Raw genomic sequence first — 18,327 nt, forward strand, 5'->3', positions numbered from 1 at the left:
TCAGCCAATCGCAGGGAACACAAAGACGAAAAACCACCCGCGCTCACACTCACACCTAGGGACAATTTTTGAGTGTTCAATCAGCCTGCAATGCATGTTTTTGGAATGTGGGAGGAAACCGGAGTACCCGGAGAAAACCCACGCAGGCATGGGGAGAACATGCAAATTCCACACAAGAAGGCCGGAGCTGGAATCGAACCCGGTACCTCTGCACTGTGAGGTCAACGCGCTGCCACCGGGTCGCCTAAAGTAAAATAGATATCGTCCATCCATCCATCCATCCATCATCTACCGCTTATCCGGGGCCGGGTCGCGGGGGCAACAGCTTTAGCAGGGAAGCCCAGACTTCCCTCTCCCTAGCTACTTCTTCCAGCTCTCCCCGGGGGATCCCGAGACATTCCCAGGCCAGCTGGGTGACCTGGGTGAATAGATATCGTAAAATAGTAAAATTAGTCAACGTAAACCATTCCAATCCATAATTCCCATTGTATTATTGTCATTTATGTTTTATGTACAGCACTTTGATGCAGGAGCGGTTGTGGAGAAAGTGTTCCAGAAATGAAGTTGCATTGAGTATCCGTATTATTGGTTGCCAGCCAATCGCAGGACACACAAATATTTTAAAAAAACAACAAAAAAAAACTTTTTTTTATTCAATGACTTTTGTGGGTTATTCTTTCCCTAATGGAAGAGTACTAACCTTTACGTGTCCAGATTTTATAATCATCACCCATAAAAGTTCTTTGTTATATTTTGTTGCTGTTATTAATGGCATTGCAACCGAGGAGGCCAATTTGACTTCAAAGATGAGTAAACATTAAGCAACGGCAAAATCATTATCACGATTGAGGAACACAAAAAGAATCACTTTTTATACTCAAATACTGTGCTGTAAAATGGAACAAAATGACAGACTATAAGAGGACCAAAAAAAAAATTGTAATGTCAATGTTGACACATTTTCAGACACAGTTTGTTGCCCTTTGCTGATTTACAGGCATCTCCTTTCCTGATTAGTCTTTGTACAGTGTTTTTTTTTTTATGGCTGTGACTGACCTATGCTCTTCCACTACATGTCACACTCACTCACACACACACACACAAACAGGCGTATCTCCTTACATCGGCCTCATAGTGTAGGCAGTGGGTGTTGCAAGAGGAGGCGAGAAGGAGAGCTTCACAGAGAAAGAGAGAGAGAGAGAGAGAGAGAGGGGGACAAACAGTGTGAGTCAGAGTCAGTGTTACAGAAAAGGCAGACATTGAATACTAGACCAGTGCACGGAGATCGAGTGGGCCAGAGCCTTCTCCGCCTGCTTGCGTGTGTGCGCTCTCGTGACAACGGAGAGCTTGGTGTGTTTCCACGGGTCTCCTGAGGCCGTGGCAACCATGGCGTCAGAGGCAAACCCCCAGTCCAGAGTGATGTTCGAGCCCACGGGGAAAGTCGACGAGCCAGGGCCCCGCAAGCTTGGCAAACTGACCGTCAAGTACAACCGCAAGGACCTGCAGAGGAGACTGGACATTGAGGAGTGGATAGACGAACAACTGCACCTGCTCTTTGACTGTGAGGTAGGAGGGCGGGGGGGCACACACAAGCGCATACACACTCGTAGCAGTGGAGGCAGGGACTCGATATCCATCATCATTTGACATTCACAGATAAGAAGGAGTAAAGCGAGGGAGATTGCTTCATACATTCACCGAGTTAAATACGCTCTCAGCTGTGGTTCAACGTTGCAGCAAGAATAAAGTGACAGAATGTCAGTTCTAAGCGGAACACTCAGACAAAAATCCAAAGCTGCCCTGTGCATGTACAGTACAGCGCCGTGGAGCAACACAATCCGCATCAACCGCACTCCCGCAACGTGTGACACAATCCAATTCTGTCACCGGCTGCGCACTGATTTGCATTGGATTCTCTCAAGGGGAAACCATGGCAACAGATGTCTCATCTCCCACGTGAGGCGGCCCGGCGCGGTGGGAAGAGGGATGTCCATTGGCTAGCCCGGGATGACGGTGCAGATTAATGACAACATCGCCAAGGCGGCCACTAGCACACGATGTGCTGCGAAATGACGAAACCATGTGCGCGCCTTTATCCAATTGACTAGTCATCAGACAATTATATTCCTCGGAGCAAATTCGGACAGAGACAGCAAACGCATTTATTGGCATGATGAAGGGGATGACAAGGGATACATTTATGTACCGGTATATCTTTCCCGGCGGCACGGTGGTCGACTAGTTAGCACCTCAGCTTCACAGTGCAGAGGTCCAGGGTTCGATTCTGTCTCCGGCCTTCCTGTGTGGAGTTTGCATGTTCTCCCCGGGCCTGCGTGGTTTTTCTGTGGGTACTCCGGTTTCTTCCCACATTCCAAACACATGCATCGCAGGTTAATGGAACACTCAATATTTCTTACAGCGAATGATCATTATGTTGGGGTATTTACATCATATAAAACTTGGCACAGCCCGTCTATGTGCACAGGATTATGGCTGGAGTTCAGAATACATTTTGCATTGCCTCAAGGGAGGCGTTCTCTGTTGGTTGGAGTTTGCCGCTTGGATGCTTTGACCAGCGGTCCTTTGCATTGCTATTTAAATTATTTAACCACATCTCGAATTTATGCAAGCGCTGCCTTGGCCGGCTTCTTTGCAAACTTCACACCTTAGGAGAAATAGTAAACCTCCTAGAAGGTGTGAGCAGTAGAAATGGAAATGTCCAGCGGCATTTAAGCTTGTAGGCTGTCATCATTTAATCCCCTCACATTCATAAAGTGAGTAAATTAATAATACAGTAGTAACTGACGTATACATGCTGGGGGATGCTGACAGATAAAACTTTCTTCCTCAAAACCACTATCTGTGTCCACATCTGCTTTTATTTCCTTGTGTTATCCTCATAAAGTGAATTCTAGTGAAATTATGCTACCCACTCAGTGTATGATTGTATTAATACATTCATGTTGGTTGTGTTTGCATTACTCATGTTGTAGGGGGCTCTGATAGGCCTTGAATCTCTACCAGGAAATGGAAAAAAATAACAGTCTGATAAGTTGAAATCGTGTTGGGGTTTTCACTGACATTTTTATTTCCTGGGCACAGTTTCCTTATTATCAAGGCAGTAAAAACATCGCGTGTCTCAGTGGCGTCTTGTTTTGTGTTCCTTTAGACTGAATGTGTTCATGATTATCCGCTATGGACCATGATAATCGGTGATAATGAACAAGTCTGTCGAAAGTGAAATGATTCCTTGAGGCCAAGTAAAACAAACAATTGAATGGTATTTAATGACTAAAGTATAAACCCCGATTCCAATAAAATTGGGAAGCAGTGTAAAATGTATGAAAAAACAGAATACAACAATTTACAAATCCTTTTTGACTCTTTTTCAAGACACAACAAAGATAAGTTTAATTCATGTTAAACCTCTGTTTGTTTTTTCTTTTGCAAATATTCACTCATTTTCAATTTGATACCAGCAAAAAACAAAAAAAAGCTGCGACAGGGGCGTGTTTACCACTGTGTTGCATCATATTTCCTTTTAAAAAGATCCAATAATTGTTTGGGAACTGAACACATTAATTGTCCAATTCAAATTCAGTTGCTCAACAATAAGGGGTCTGCGTTGGTATCTTTTACTCTCCGCAATGCGCCACATATTCTCAATGAGAGACAGGTCTGGACTGCTGGCAAGCCAGTATAGTACTTGCACTCTTGTCGTGACGCCACACTGTTGTAACACATGGAGATTGTGGTTTGGCATTGTTTTGCTGAACATAGCAGGGACGTTCTAAAAAAATAAGTTTGTTGGATGGCAGCATATGTTTCCCCGAAATCTGTTTGTAACTTTCACCAATGATGGTTTCATCACAGATGTACAAGTTACCCATGCCCACAGGCAAAGGGACAAAACACCAGACAAGAGAGAATCCAATTGCTTATGTTGGCTGCATCTGCGTTGGTTTCTGAAGCGGAGACTTTGAAATTCATAAATTCCTATAATAGCTCCGACATTAATTTTATTGCTTTCAGCTGCCAAAAGTGTGACTAAGATGCTATTCGGGGGCCTCATTAAAACGCAAGATCTTTTACGCTGCAGGTAAATCAACTATGTTGTGCAGTACGAATCGCAGATATTGGAGTGCTGTCACAGAAAAGTACCGTAATTTTTTTATTCTCCTTGCACACACAGAGGCTGAGTTTACATTCACTGCACTTTGGGGAATTATCCTTATTCACAAGCTGCTCCACCAATACTAACCAGCTGCTTATCGTGACCAAAGAATGTCAAGAGAGTAAAAGATGAAGACAGAGAACTTCCACTGAATGTTTTAAATGAGCTGTAGTCGCTTCTTGTGAGAATCTCTTGAAAGGCTTTCCAGCATTGAAAGCTACATTGCATGCAGAGCTGCAGCAATGGATTATGGCAGACCAAAAGTAAATTGTCAACCATGGTAAAGTACATGAAAAAAAAAATATTATGCAATAAATCGCAACCAGAGTTAGCCAGTGAAAATACAAACTCAACCCTAAATGGAAATAAACATTATGAACCAAAGTAACAAAATTAAGTCCTGCAGAGCTACGCAGAATAACACGGGGTCCACCCTGGCAACATGCATCAATTAGATGGCGCACGGGGGACCTGGCGAGAGGGTCCATCCACTCCACCGCTCAGCACTTCACATTGTTTAGCTCTCTCATCATCCAGAGAACCGTCCAAGCCCAATCTTCCCCCGGCAATGAAACCTTCCCAACCGGAAAATATTCCCCAGCAAAAGCAAAACTACCCTGTCAAATATGAGCGCTCATCTGCTGAGTCTGAAAATTCTGTTGGTCCAGTTTCCTCCCGGGACACTCGACAGCGCTACAAAGTCATACATTTCTGAAGATGACACATTTGTGATATGTCTTTTATCGCCTCAATTGGCAGTTATTAAAAAAAAAAAGTGATAGTCACTACATTCATGACTCGGGTGAACAGGCACAGTGGATACACTGACGCTCTATTTTTACAATATTTTCCATCCCACTGACTGCTCAGTGGTGTGGAGAGTCATTTCACTGGGATTTAGGATGGGATGTGCCCCGTGAGCTTTTCTGTCAGTCGCATGTGGGTAACTGAGGGATAGGGAAGAGGAATGCAGAAACAACTTGTGGTTTATTTAACGTTTTATTTTGGCTCTTGCAGGAAGAAGACATCCCAGAGTTGGAGATTGACATCGATGAGCTCTTGGAGCTGTCAGATGAGGGTCAAAGAATGCGAGTACAGGTACATCATTGTGTGTTGACAACATTTTAGAATAGGATTACAAGGAAAATGGCTTGAACACATACTTTTGTGTCCAATATTTAGTCACATGATCATGTTAACAATTCCCCCCCCCCTTTGCCTCAAGGTTATTATACGTCATGAAAACTATTGAAGTAACTTAAACTAAAATTTAAATTAAAAAAAAAATGAGTGCCCTTTTGCGTATGGCCCAGGAGCTTGACATGAGAGGCCAAATGGAACTAGTTCAAAACCAGATAAAAATGATATTGGCTTGAAAGAAAACCTCTCTGCAGTGTGCTATGTACAGTATATGTAAATAAATTTGTTCGCAAGAGATTGTTGAATGTCGTGGTACTCTATTGTTTCATATTGGAGCGCTTGGTACCTGAGCACCAATCACTTAGCGCTCAAGTCCAAAAACATTTTAAAATTAATTATTGTTACACTCGAAAATATTTACTTCATACAAAGACATTTAGTTGAATATCTGCTACAAATGACCTAGACTCGTAGCTTACTCGGTCATCATAGAATAAACAAATGTCCACTTTGTATTTTACAGTGAACCTATTGAACTTCGGTTCAACTTACTAAAATCGTTCCAGTGGAAGCACTCTACTGGTACAGTATACCGTGCGTCATTGGACGTACCTTGTTGACACTGAATGAAATGCGCGTGATGTATTTTTTTCTGCCGACGTATTTTCACATTATGGACAGCGAAGGGCTCGCTTGTACTATAACCCCGCTTCACCTCAATAAATGCCTGTTTTGTCGGATACGAGCTGAACAATCTTTCTTTACTCGTTTATTTAACGTGTTGGTGTTGAGGTGAGGCTACTCAAGTTCCTCCAACCCAAACTCCACCTGGCCCACCAATGATTGATTGATGAAACAAGTTTTCAATCACTTTTGACTGCATAATGTAGAAACGTGTTTTCCGTACTTTTCTTTTGCTGCTTTCAGGAGTTGTTGCAGGAATGCAGGAAGCCAATAGAGGTGAGAAGTTGTCATCTTTCTTCTACTTTCTTGCCTTTTGCCCTTGCATGCAGTCGATCATATCCGGTTAGAGGTGTTGTGTTCAAATGTCAGCTTGCGCCTTTGTGTGACATTTGCATCTCCTCACCATGCCAATGGCATGAAGACACACCGGCTTGAATATGAGTTTGAATGTTTGTCTGTGACCTGAAGTCAGCGGTCCCCAACCTTTTTTGCCCCACAGACCGGTTTAATGTCAGGCAATATTTTCACCGACCGGGCTTTAAGGTGTGATGGATAAATAGAACAAAATAATATAATAGGACCCGCATGAAAACTGTGGTATTTTCGAAACATAATAATAAACACGAATCATGACACGAGGAACGTCCTACCTGGCCGCAACACCCTCTGGTCGTTATGGTCACGTTTAAACGTGCCTTCAAAATAAGATACAGAGCAAATACAAAGTGCATGAAAAATGCGACTCACCGTCGCGCCATATAATGCAGAGTGGGCTTGGTACGTGGGAATCTCCCGTTGTGATAAATCCGTATTTTAAGTAGGACTCCTGATACTGCGTCAAGAGTGACAAACTGTAGACGGATGTAACGGAGAGTCCGGTAAATTTTCAAAATAAAACAGCTTTCAGCTTCCGAAATAAATAAAACAGAAGTAATGCAAAGTTAGTTATTCTTTCTGTGCGGCCCGATACCAAATGACCCACGGACCGGTTGGGGACCGCTGCTGTAAGTGACTGGCACCCGATTCAGGGTGCATCCCAGTTCTCAACTAAACAGCTGTAGAACACGAATGTGTATATGATACACTATGTTTGCATGTTCATGATTCGAGAAAAAATTATCACCGGAGTTCTGAGCTTCCTTGTGCATGTTTCTTAGGATTTTGTGAACGCGCTGCTCTACAGGATAAAGGGACTACGTAAAATGTCAGGACCCTTTAAGAAGTAGCTCCAGGTCAAATGAAGAATCGAGACAATGGATTCGAATCGGCTCCAATTCCCAATATGTTTACCGTTTGAATGCCTGTATGTGCGGTTCACATCCTCAGGGTTTTTTTCCCGCCTCCTTCCCAGGTCAGCCTCAGTTGGACAACACAGCAGTCAGTCGAATCCATTGATTTCCTTTGAATATGTGGACTGTCTTAACACCGTGTCCCATACAACACCCACATAATAATGGCTGTAATATTATCCAAGATATTTTACATCATATGTAAGCCTGTCATTTTTCCTTTGCTTGATAATGTACATATTCCTTCATATACGTGTGCTGTATGACAATAAAAAGAGACATTTTCAATGCTAAGAGTCACACTTCATTGAACAAAAAAAACACACACACTTTCAATAAATTCCCCCTCATAAAAATGACTTAATGACTCAGAATATAATTTCCAGAAAGCAATTTTCTAACATTCATCTTTCAGCGCGGCGCAGGAAGCCAACGGGGATGTTGACATGTCAAGTTTAGGAGTAAACACAGCAAAAAATCATCGGCAGGAAGGTCCATTAGGTACGCATCCATTATCCTCTCCCATTTCCTGTCTTGTGTACGACATAACCAGAAAAGGCAAACACATTAACGACCTCCATACAAAGCTTAATGGAGCCCCCGGAGGAGCGTGATGATGGCGCCTCCTCAGTCGGCTAGACATTGATGTGTCTTGATGAGACTACACTCTGCTGTTCTGTCACACATGAGGGTCTTTTGGCTCCATCAGGTTCCATTACAGTAATTTGCTTGGATCGCCCCCATTTCCACTATCGAGGCCGTCAGACTCTTCACTTGTGACCTCTCCGACAGACTGACACATTTCTGCAAAGTGCTTATACCGACTGCAAAAGTACAACAAAAACAGATCTCAGCATCTCTCGAAGATACCCCGCAGCAGCCACTGTAATGAAATTACAGCGCAAGCAGAAGCGGGGCGATGCTGTGATGTTCGACACACATCCAAACCTAATTACAGGAGTGGCTGAGACGCCTGCCAAAGGAAAACAAAACCTGCCCTAATCCTTTTATACGGACTCCGTGGATCTTTTGTCAGTCTAGTGTTGACAGTCTGCGGTTCTTAATCATTCCAAAAGAGCGCATGATTTGCTTTTTGTTTGCGATGTCAACATTTAAAAATCCCCAAATTGCAAAGTAGAACGCGACAAAATTTGTTTTTTGATCCTGAGGCGGCGCAGGCTTTGCTTAAAATAGCCAATAACTCAAGACATATTTCTCTTTTGACAAATTATGAAAAACATTGCGTTAATTATTCATACATCACATATTGTTCGACATGCAGTAGTGTTTCAATCCGGTTTCGCGGTGTTGATAAGGCCGCCATCATCGGCGCAGTTTTGCCATCAAGACTTCCTTTTCTTTTTCGGTGCAGTGTAATTGGTGGTGCGATGCTCCTTCCTGTCATAATTATCGTGTCCTTCCCTGCGGATGTCAAAAAAAAAAAAAAAAAAGAGTGTGGATGGATAATTCATAACACTAAATACTTTATAAGCACGATGCTCGGCAATATGGCAACAGCTTGCCTCTACTTTATCTGGGTCATCGTCTGCATTCACAGTCGCATGGATCATTTGGGAGCACAGGAGAGCCACGTCACAAGTGAAATCCAAACAAATTCACGTTCGACTACCTGAAGCAGCGATTGCAGTACAGGTCTCCGTCACAGGAGTGGCAGCGTAAGGTGGCGTCACGGTTACAGATGCAACACCATGGTAGTTCGTCATCATCACTGTCTGATGGCGGATCAGCTGATCTTACAGCTGCTGGTGGATTCCTGCTCTTGGTTGCCGGAGCTTGAGTCTGTCAAACGAATCAAAAACAATGATCATTTGTAAGTGATGATCACTAACAGCTCAGAAATACTCGAAAAGAACTCATTGTTTAATACAGGCTTCTTGGCGGACTTTTCCTTCTCTGTGTTTTGGGGTCCACTGTGTTCTAGAGGTATGTTGTAGCCACTGGCCTCATCTAGCGCAGCTTCTTCTGAGAGCTGCAACAACAGACACACATGAACCATACACGCAGTATGTAAGCGTCTAACGGCTGACATGAAATCACAAAATCCATACCCGTGTATCATATGAGAGCGGCACTGTCATCCACATGCACACGCCGCCATACCTGCTTTAAAACCCTTTTTATGGCTTCGTCCTCTGTCTCCTCATCACTGTCAGGATGTTTGTAATCTTCCATCTTCACTGGAAAGGACATACTTTTTAAAAATATAAAATATAAAAATCGGTTGCATCTTATTTCCTAACGTTAGACTGACAATAAGAGTTCATGTGTGGCTTTCTTGCAGCGATTAATGCTGCTGTGATTGACTGATTATGTGTCGAACCTTTGTCGGGGTCCTGGCCTTTCAGCTGTGCGAGCCTCTTGGCCATGTTGTGGAATTGTTCTGTGAAACCATGATCCTTCTTCAGCTCCTGATTGGCCTCTTCAAGCAAACGTGACGCCTCAGTTTCAAGCTGCCTCCTTGGGTCTTGGTTGTCATCCATATTGTCCTGTAGTGTCCTGTCCTCTCCTTTGTTAAGATCATTCATGTGTCCGCCGTCGCCTGATAAGACAATTTTGAAATAAATCGTAGTTTCGCAGGGTGATCGCGGCATGGCCGTGAGGTGTCAAGTCAATATTTTAATAATTTTGGACTGGGTTTATTCTTCAAAGCATTGATATTAATTAGTGCAATTGCAATGCCTTCATTTTAATGAGGTTAGCGCACAGTCCCAGCCAGGACTCAATTTGTACAGTCTAAAGACACTGAATATGAAGTAATCATGGCAAGCTATCATATTTATATTATGAATAAACGGGGGCAGACAGGGCCACCACAAGCTGACTAGTGGTGGCCCCTTAATTGTCGAGCCCTATGTTAAAACTGTTTCATAAAGGGTGTTTCCTTACTGTAGCCAGGATCTGCAAGCTGATGGTCAATGGTAACCTCCTCTGTCATCTGAGTAAGAAGATCATTGGCTTGCTCGGTCTGAGTCCTGTTGTCTGGAGGCTGGCGGACCTGTAAAGAGGAACACAATGAGACACACTGTACAGGTATGTGACGATAACAAGACCAGTGATGCCACAGTTACCTTGAGAAAGTAACTTAATTACTTTACTGATCTCTCGCTTAAAAATGACAACTGGTTTGGCCAATTCTTTATTGCAAGTGATTTTTTACAGTTATGTGTAACGATAAAGTTGTTAGGCTGCTCGTGACTCAAATGGCAGCCATTACTGGATAGTAAGTGAGGCGTTACTGGCATCACTAAACATGACATGCATGTTAGGGTTGTGCTCACAGGTGGGGGAGCTTGAGAAGGAGGAGTTTGGCCCTTCAAAGCTGCTAATCGGTCTTCCATCTCCTGGGAAGAAGGCACGGGCTTGCTGGGAACTTTAAGGGCAGCGAGCCGAGTCTCAAGTTCTTGTTCAGATGGAATGGACTCTGTGCAGGAGGTAAAAGCTGCATCAGCAAGTGATATAACGGTCACATAAACTGTTCTTGTTTGTAAATAAGAAATGATAATACTTGGCGCAGAGTCTTCTTTCAGCTTTTGAAGCCTTTCAGCAATTGTCTGATCTTCCTTACTTAGGCCTTTCGCAGGGGGAAGACCTGCCAGAGAACGTATACTGCCTCCATGTGGTTGTGTCTTCTGTTCTTGTTTGGCTTCAAACGCAGCAACTCGCCTGTTGAGCAATTTTGTTTTATTTTATGAATACACCATTCCGAGAAACATTAACTTTACAAACGTGATGCTAAACTCACTTTTTGTAGTTTTCAGGGGGAGACCATCTTCCAGCATCGTTTGACGTATTCCCGCTGGAAACATATAGTGATGCAGAATCAGAAGTTTACTCAGTGAATTGCTCACTAATCTCTGCAATGTGTATTTTTTTTAAAACCAGATCTACCTTGTAAGATCACCATGGCATTGCTTGCAGACCTTTTGCTGGGTGTTACCATAACGTGGCACCACCGCGTTATAAGTCAAGCAGCTGGCGCAGAAGGACCGGCTACAGCTTTTACAACCCAACTAGGAGAAAATAAAAAAATAAATGCACATTCGTACATTAAATCCCCGAAAGAAATGTGATACAGTATTGCGCCATAATGACCCGCGCGAGACCGAAACACCTTTACCTCCTTTTTGAAGACACCGAACTTGGCGGTGCAACAATAACAACGGTTATCCATTCCTATGCGTATGTAAGGATAAGTTACACATTGACTAAGCTAATATAATGCAAGACGGCACAACTTCAAAGTCAATAGGAATCCGGCGTCAAGCCTCCCTTTGCAACCAAAACAGGAAGACACCCGGAAGCTGTCGTGTTACGTCATAACCGGTTTGTAATTCCTCCAATGAAATTTCCTCCAAGCAAACAGCGCTACTCGTTCAAAACGAAGCTTGCTGCTGCACTGCTGTCAACAACGGAGAAGCTTGATCTTTGACGCACACAAGGCATTTTGTGAGTGACAACCAAGCGATTATTTCACGCAACTTGTGTACCGTTGTCGGGGGTGCACGAAATGCAACCCTTTTTTTCAACATGAACTGTAAGGTCTCGAGGTAACGAGAATTTTACCTCGCTAACGCGTTAGCCTCCCCGTTATGCGGTCGAGAGCAAAAGCGACATTTGCTCTTCAGTTTGAATTGGATTGTCCTGCAAGGTACTATGGTTTTGTTAAATCGGCACATTAATGTGTTGTTGTTCATTAATCTAACAACGGAGCATTTGTTTGTTACGCAGTTACGTAATGTTGTGTTATGAGTGGTTAATTCCTGAAATACCGCCCTCAGTTGTGTGTGTTATATGCAATGTAAGAAAACCTTAATTGTTTGGATCTTAAGTTAAACAGATAAATACATACTTTATTCATCCACAAGGGAAATGCACTATTCTGTTGAGTAACTATACCCACGTTTCCGATTTAATTAATGTTGTTGTCGGTTTTAAAATGCAACAAACGATTTCGACACACTTGGTCTTCCATAATGACCAAGTGTTGTACAGTTGGAAGGAAAAACACTGCACCCCCCACACACACACTCAACTCAAATGTATTTATTACACGCATTATACACGCACGCACATAACGCACGCACGCGCGCACACGAAACCCTCTCAGCAAGCTTTCTTCCAAGCATTAACATGCTTCAACCGCAACATTTTTTCTCTTTCCGGATAATGAAAAAAAACCAAACAAACACGATGCGTGCTTCTTGAGTCCTTCAGTCGTAACGTGTACGTAAACACCATTTTTAATTTACATTTCAAATGTCCCAAATAATTAACTTTATAAAAGGAACCATTAAATAGCATTGCTCAGTTGATGCACATGTCTGTTGCCAAGTGCCTCATGGTCGTTTCCTGCTTTGGGTAAAAAAGCGACCGTGGCAAAATATTGCATACACATATCTGAGGTCATACTGTATCTCTAACAAGTTGTTAAATTAGCACCTTGTCTTCGACAATGTTCAGTCTGATTGTCTTCCACTAGCCTCCTCTAAGGTTCTGCGCAGGTTGTCTGTTTCTTAGCTGCAATTGAAGTCTCTAGTGGCTTTTTTTGAAAAATTGTCATTAAGTGGCTGAAAAAAAATGGCTAAACGTACTGTATATGTATGTACAACTATAGTTAGCCACCAAATAGCTAAGTTGCTAATACGTATTGCCTGTGCTTTTGTAAACTAGCGCCTCTCTGTTTGCTGCCATGCCATTTGTGCAAAAAATGCAGCTCTTGACTATGTTCATCTTTATGCTCAGCTGCTTTCCATAATGGCAGAAGGAGAGGATGTGGAATGGGAGCTGTGCAAAGAAAACATTCAACCTCTGAGACGTGGAAGAAACATGTCAGCCTTGCTTCAAGCACTCAGTCAAAGCAAAGATGGCCTCAGCCCTGCCATCCTCCAACAGAGACAGTATGAATGCTTTGAATAAAACATGACCGTACATATTTCATCATTGTAAAATGATGATAATGATTGTGAATATGCTGCATTTTTTTCCTTAGGGCTTTTGAGTCTGAATTGCGGCTGTACAACGGAGATGATCCACTTGATGTTTGGGATCGGTAAGCGTAAATGATGGTACAGTTGAGATGTGACCACTTTTAATGCTGCTCGTGTGGTTGTGTGTTCAACAGGTACATCAAATGGTCAGAGCAAATGTTTCCTCGGGGAGGAAAAGAGAGCAACCTGAGCACACTGTTGGAGCAAGCCGTGACACGATATACATGCGAAAAGAAATACCATGACGATCCTCGCTATGTTGACCTCTGGATCAAATATGTGCGTCTTTTGATATTTCACACCAAGCTGTCTCCTTAACATTTTCAAACCTAATATCGGGGTGGTGTCTGTTAGGCAGGGCATTGCTTGCAGCGCTTGGACATTTACAGGTACATGAAGGCCCAGGGAATAGGGATCACCCAGGCGTCCTTCTACATCGCCTGGGCTGAGGAGCTTGAGAATGGTGGCAACTTCCTCAAAGCCGATTTGATCTTCCAAGAAGGACTTCGTATGTTTGCCCAGCCTCTTGACAGACTACAGCAGTTTCATAGGTGGGCATCCATCCACTACTTTATGAAGTACACGCTTTAATCACATGCAGATTGAGATGTCTAAGCTCCTCTCCGTTAAATTAAGCGGCATTAATGTTGGTCCCTCTTCAAATTTAAGAATGAATGACTGTGAGTATTGTACTATTGTCTTTCTAAGTATGTTGCTGTATCGTTTGCGTTTGTTGTTTAAAGGGCACTGCAACGTAAAGGCTCATTAGCGGTAGCATTAAGCTAGCACGCTGAAAGGCTAAGCTATGTTTGTTTTAAATACGCGAGATGTACCTTTCATTCTTTTATGTGTAGTTTCACAAAAAAATTAGACTAGCAGTGGAAATAAACCGCTTGAAGCCTCTTTTTTTAAAGAATTGATCTTGAAGTGCTACTTATTCTGCAGTGGGTTGAGTTGAGTCCATTGTCATTGTGTTTTTTTTATGTGTTGTGTAGAAAAGTTTTTCAATCCTTTTGATTATTATTATTATTATTTTTAATTCAGAAAATCTGTTAGACAAGGGTGTGTTTGTTTTCAACCAGAAATGAACTGCCTCTAATCCTAATGTTCTTTGTTATTAGGTTGCTGCAGGCTCGCGCGTCTCGGCAAGCGATGAATAAAGTCAATGACAGTGACAGTGACGACGAGACCAAACAGCCTGAGAGAGTTTCGCTTGCCGAGCTCAAGACGCGAGGGAAGAAGGCCGCCGTGCCTATCGTCCGAACTGGAGCTGCAATTAAATGTAAGCATAAAAATAAAGACCGCGCTCAAACGCAGTGTGTAGAATTTTTCGAGGGTCAAGAAAGTGTTTAAATGTCAATATGTGTGTAGCTGTCTCAAGGGGCCTGAGTGTACGTGCCGCTCCAGTGGAAGAACGTAGCAGTCACAGCAGCAATAGTAAAGTGGTGATCTTTGATGAAAACAAAGCAAGCGCCGTTCCTTCAGAACTGAAATTCGAGCCTTGGTTGGCTCCTCCTCCTGCGAGGGCAAAGGAAAATGAGAAAGCGGTGGAAAAATGGTGCGACGTGAAGGTGGGATCACATGCGAATTCCTTTTAATATACTGTATGTTTTGTATACACTGTCATGATTTTTGCTGACATTTCTTTCCATTTTTTTTGGACATCCAAGATGCGCCAGAAGTCCAAATTTGGAAACGCACTGATGGCTGCACCTCCTCCGAAGCTCACTTTCCAACCATTTGTTGACGAGTTGGATGAGACACCAAAAATGTGAGTGATCCAATAACCTGCATGTTAAGCAAACACTTTTTAAGACTGTCATATTGTTTTCAATCAAATGGCAAATGGAAAAGATACAAATTATTGGTTTTGTTGTGCTTGTGGATCAAGTTTTTCTTCTTGACCGTTGCGAGTCAGCTTTTATCGTTTCCTCTGTGGTGTGCGACCTCTCGCTCAGGACACCGTGCAAGATCATCCCGACAGTGAACAACATTTTGTCAGCACGCAAGCCCTGCAGAGACGACACTCCTCTGAAAAGGCTGCTGGAGCACCAACGTCAACAGAAAGAAGGCGAAGCGAGCAAAGACCCGGAAAAGAGCATGTACTGTAAAGAGCTGCTCTTCAGCGGCACCACCGAATTCAGCTTGGAGGAACTGCGTGCCGAGCTTTACATCAAGAAGAAGAATTCACAGGTGGTCGTTTGCCCTGGCGAGCCGGCGACCGACACCGAGACGAAATAAAAAGGCAAATCGTGTTCATTGTGTACTCTCCAATAGTACACTGTTAAAACATGTTCCAATGAATCCAAATCTGCCAATACTTGTTGCAGGTCTCATGAAAAGCTTTTCTGGCTGCTGGTCATGTGGTACTAGCCCCAACCTTTTTTTTTTTGGGCCAATTGACCAAACCGGAACCCATCAGCTGCCTCCTAAGTCCACATCGGCCAACAAGGCTACAGCTTCAGCTTGAGTACTGTATTGGAAAGATCTGCAGAGGTCCAAATGCAGTGCTGCTCTCCATGCCTGTCGGAGCTTCTCTTGATGGTGTTGATCAAAGATGGTCTTTGTTGCCTTTGTAAAGGCAAAATTGTGATACGGTTCGTGTATTGGATGGCAATGGAAAAATGTTTTCATGTTGTGTCCCATAGGTTTTGATTTTTCACTTTGATTTTAGGGTTTGTCTCTCGTGTTTGTGACCGTTGTTTAGGTTCCAGCTCATGCAGATTTTGTCACAACAATACTGAACTAACAAAAACACCCCAAGATTATTTTACTGTTATCGCGTAATGTCAATTCTTCTCCATCCTGCATGTGCTTCTATATCAGCTTCTCTTTGACTAATAGTGATTTTTTTCCGACATACTTTTTTTTTCCCACTACAGTTCCGAATTTACGAAAAAGTTGGGTGCTAAACCATCCTCAATAAAACACTTCAAATGTTTCATGTGTCATTAATGCATCATTAGGGATGGCCAGAATAACGACGTATTAATTCAGTTCAATATTGGGATTGATTATTCATTCACGAACAATCAGAATGGACGTCACAACTTCAGCAGAGGTGCTGTCGAATTAATAGTTTGTAGTTGAAAGCAAGCAAAAAAAAAAAATCTGCTCTGGGAAACTGAGCTCCATCCACCCAGACTTCCAAGGCAGCATTAATCTGCGCGACACAGCCCAGGAAAGGAAATTGAAATTTCAACACAGAGACAGACTAAAAATTAATTAATTAATTAAATACATTAAATTGATTGTTAATTTTCCTCTTGGTCCAGCTGGTCCAGAATGCCGCTGCTCGCCTCTTGACTGGTACTCGTAAGAGGGAGCACATAACTCCTACTCTGGCATCCCTTCACTGGCTCCCCATTCATTTTAGAGTTATTTTCAAGATCCTCTTATTTGTTTTCAAATCTCTGAATAATCTCGCGCCACCTTACCTCTCTGAGCTCATCCGCCCCTACACACCTGCCCGGCGCCTCAGGTCTGTGGACCAGACCTTATTAGAAGTACCAAGAACTAAACTGAGGCTCAGAGGGGATCGAGCCTTTTCTGTTGCTGGTCCCTCTCTCTGGAATGACCTCCCACTGAACATTCGGCAAGCCTCCTCGCTGCCCATCTTCAAAACCCTCCTCAAAACTCACTTGTATTCTTTGGCATTCGACTCAGCATGACTTAGATTTGTTCTTGGTTTTACCGTTTGGTGCTTTCTACCGCCTTTATTACCGATTTGTCTTACTGTTTATTGTGCATGTTAAATTGCTCCATGTACAGCACTTTGTATGCAGCGATGGCTGTTTGAAAGTGCTCTATAAATACTGTTGACTTGACTTAGTTGATCAAAGTAATATAGTACAATGCCCATCTAGACCAAATTCTTTCACATAGTTTTGGATTCTCTGATGTCCAAGTTTTTTTTTTCTGTTTTTAATAAATGCGTTTTTGAAAAATGTCTTGAATTTGTAAAAAATATGTATATATTTTTTTTCACTAATGAAGGGTTCGGTGAACGTGCATATGAACTGGTTGGGTTTGGTACCTCTTACAAGGTTCAGAATCAGTGCTCTTTCGTCTCTTAGTTTAAAGATACTATTACAGCCCTCTGGCTTGACATTACGCTTTCGTCCAATCGTGGTTTAGCCAGCCGATTAAAGTAGCGCTAATTTACTGAGACGATGGGATCTCCTCAACGCACACGCACACACACTCACACACACGCAGAAACAGTTTGCAAAGCAGATCTCGAGGAATGACAGTAGGATTAGGTGGTCAGCTCATCAGCAAGTCAAATCCTCCCATTACAACGCCTGGCCTTGGCCCTTCCCCACCATACCCACGCGCTGCGATGCAACGGCAGGCTGCTCGCATGTGGGAACACTGGAGAAAAAGTGACTTTAATCACTGAGTGGAAATATGACCCTGCCAGCCAAGATCCTCTCAACTGGTGAGTTGCCAAACTGTCTACTTTCAATTTTAGGCTTTGAGAGCCGAGAGCAGCTGAAATTCACAGATAAATGATGTCGCGGGGGGGGGGGGGGGGGGGTTAACATGATGCACTGCCAAGGTACTAACGCGGCATAGCCACAATATAATCTACTGCTCGCTTTTTGACAGGACTTATTAAAAGCTCATCGCATGAAAGAAAACAAGCATGCAGGCAGCGACTCCGATCGCAGAAATTCCATCGCGATTTCTTTTACTGCAGAGTAGTGAAATGTTGTAAGCAGGCCACATTTGTGAAGACAGGCCCCCAGAGCATGCCGCTCCCCCCCTCCCAAATTCTTACTTTGAAAGACAAGCGCATTCATGTTCTGTAGCCCATGTGATTTTAACCCAGTCCCCCCCACCCCCCCACTCAGTTTCACTTTGGGAAATCACGTGTACATTTTTCGGAAAGGCGTGGAAAGAAACTACGCTTGGTTGGCTTGCCTTGGAGATCCTGAGCAGCATATTGTAGGGCCATCCAGGGATGGCAATTTTCCACAGATATGCGGAAATCCGCCGTTTTATTTCTTAAATTGATCATTTTTGTGAA

The 18,327-nt window shown here is 43.1% G+C and overlaps 3 protein-coding genes across 4 annotated transcripts; 2 read left to right on the top strand and 1 right to left on the bottom strand.

The window, feature by feature from the left end:
- Positions 1-1,126: 1,126 nt before the first annotated feature.
- ppp1r14d (protein phosphatase 1 regulatory inhibitor subunit 14D) lies at positions 1,127-7,581 on the top strand. Its single transcript, XM_086126664.1, has 4 exons — positions 1,127-1,566; positions 5,192-5,272; positions 6,242-6,274; positions 7,156-7,581. Exons 1-4 carry the CDS (start codon positions 1,387-1,389, stop codon positions 7,222-7,224), a joined length of 363 nt encoding a protein of 120 aa, XP_085982790.1. The 5' UTR covers positions 1,127-1,386; the 3' UTR covers positions 7,225-7,581.
- Positions 7,579-11,604, bottom strand: zfyve19 (zinc finger, FYVE domain containing 19). Its single transcript, XM_086126663.1, has 11 exons — positions 11,426-11,604; positions 11,197-11,318; positions 11,051-11,104; positions 10,814-10,971; positions 10,587-10,729; positions 10,195-10,303; positions 9,629-9,847; positions 9,409-9,485; positions 9,176-9,277; positions 8,918-9,087; positions 7,579-8,709 (listed from the first exon to the last, which is right to left on the bottom strand). Exons 1-11 carry the CDS (start codon positions 11,477-11,479, stop codon positions 8,631-8,633), a joined length of 1,287 nt encoding a protein of 428 aa, XP_085982789.1. The 5' UTR covers positions 11,480-11,604; the 3' UTR covers positions 7,579-8,630.
- Positions 11,605-11,669: 65 nt separating this feature from the next.
- On the top strand, positions 11,670-16,235 carry bub1bb (BUB1 mitotic checkpoint serine/threonine kinase Bb). Of its 2 annotated transcripts, XM_086126661.1 has the most exons (10): positions 11,670-11,754; positions 13,051-13,205; positions 13,298-13,357; positions 13,430-13,574; positions 13,650-13,846; positions 14,417-14,577; positions 14,667-14,866; positions 14,966-15,066; positions 15,254-15,540; positions 15,626-16,235. In XM_086126661.1, exons 2-9 carry the CDS (start codon positions 13,063-13,065, stop codon positions 15,534-15,536), a joined length of 1,290 nt encoding a protein of 429 aa, XP_085982787.1. In that variant the 5' UTR covers positions 11,670-11,754; positions 13,051-13,062; the 3' UTR covers positions 15,537-15,540; positions 15,626-16,235. The 2 variants fall into 2 exon arrangements, with proteins under 2 accessions (XP_085982787.1, XP_085982786.1); XM_086126660.1 differs by having other exon boundaries at positions 15,254-16,235.
- The last annotated feature ends 2,092 nt before the right edge of the window (positions 16,236-18,327 follow it).

This window comes from Hippocampus guttulatus, chromosome 13 (genome assembly GCF_054856545.1).
Source record: "Hippocampus guttulatus isolate MCC_2025c chromosome 13, RoL_Hgut_1.0, whole genome shotgun sequence".
Classification (NCBI taxonomy): Eukaryota; Metazoa; Chordata; class Actinopteri; order Syngnathiformes; family Syngnathidae; genus Hippocampus; species Hippocampus guttulatus.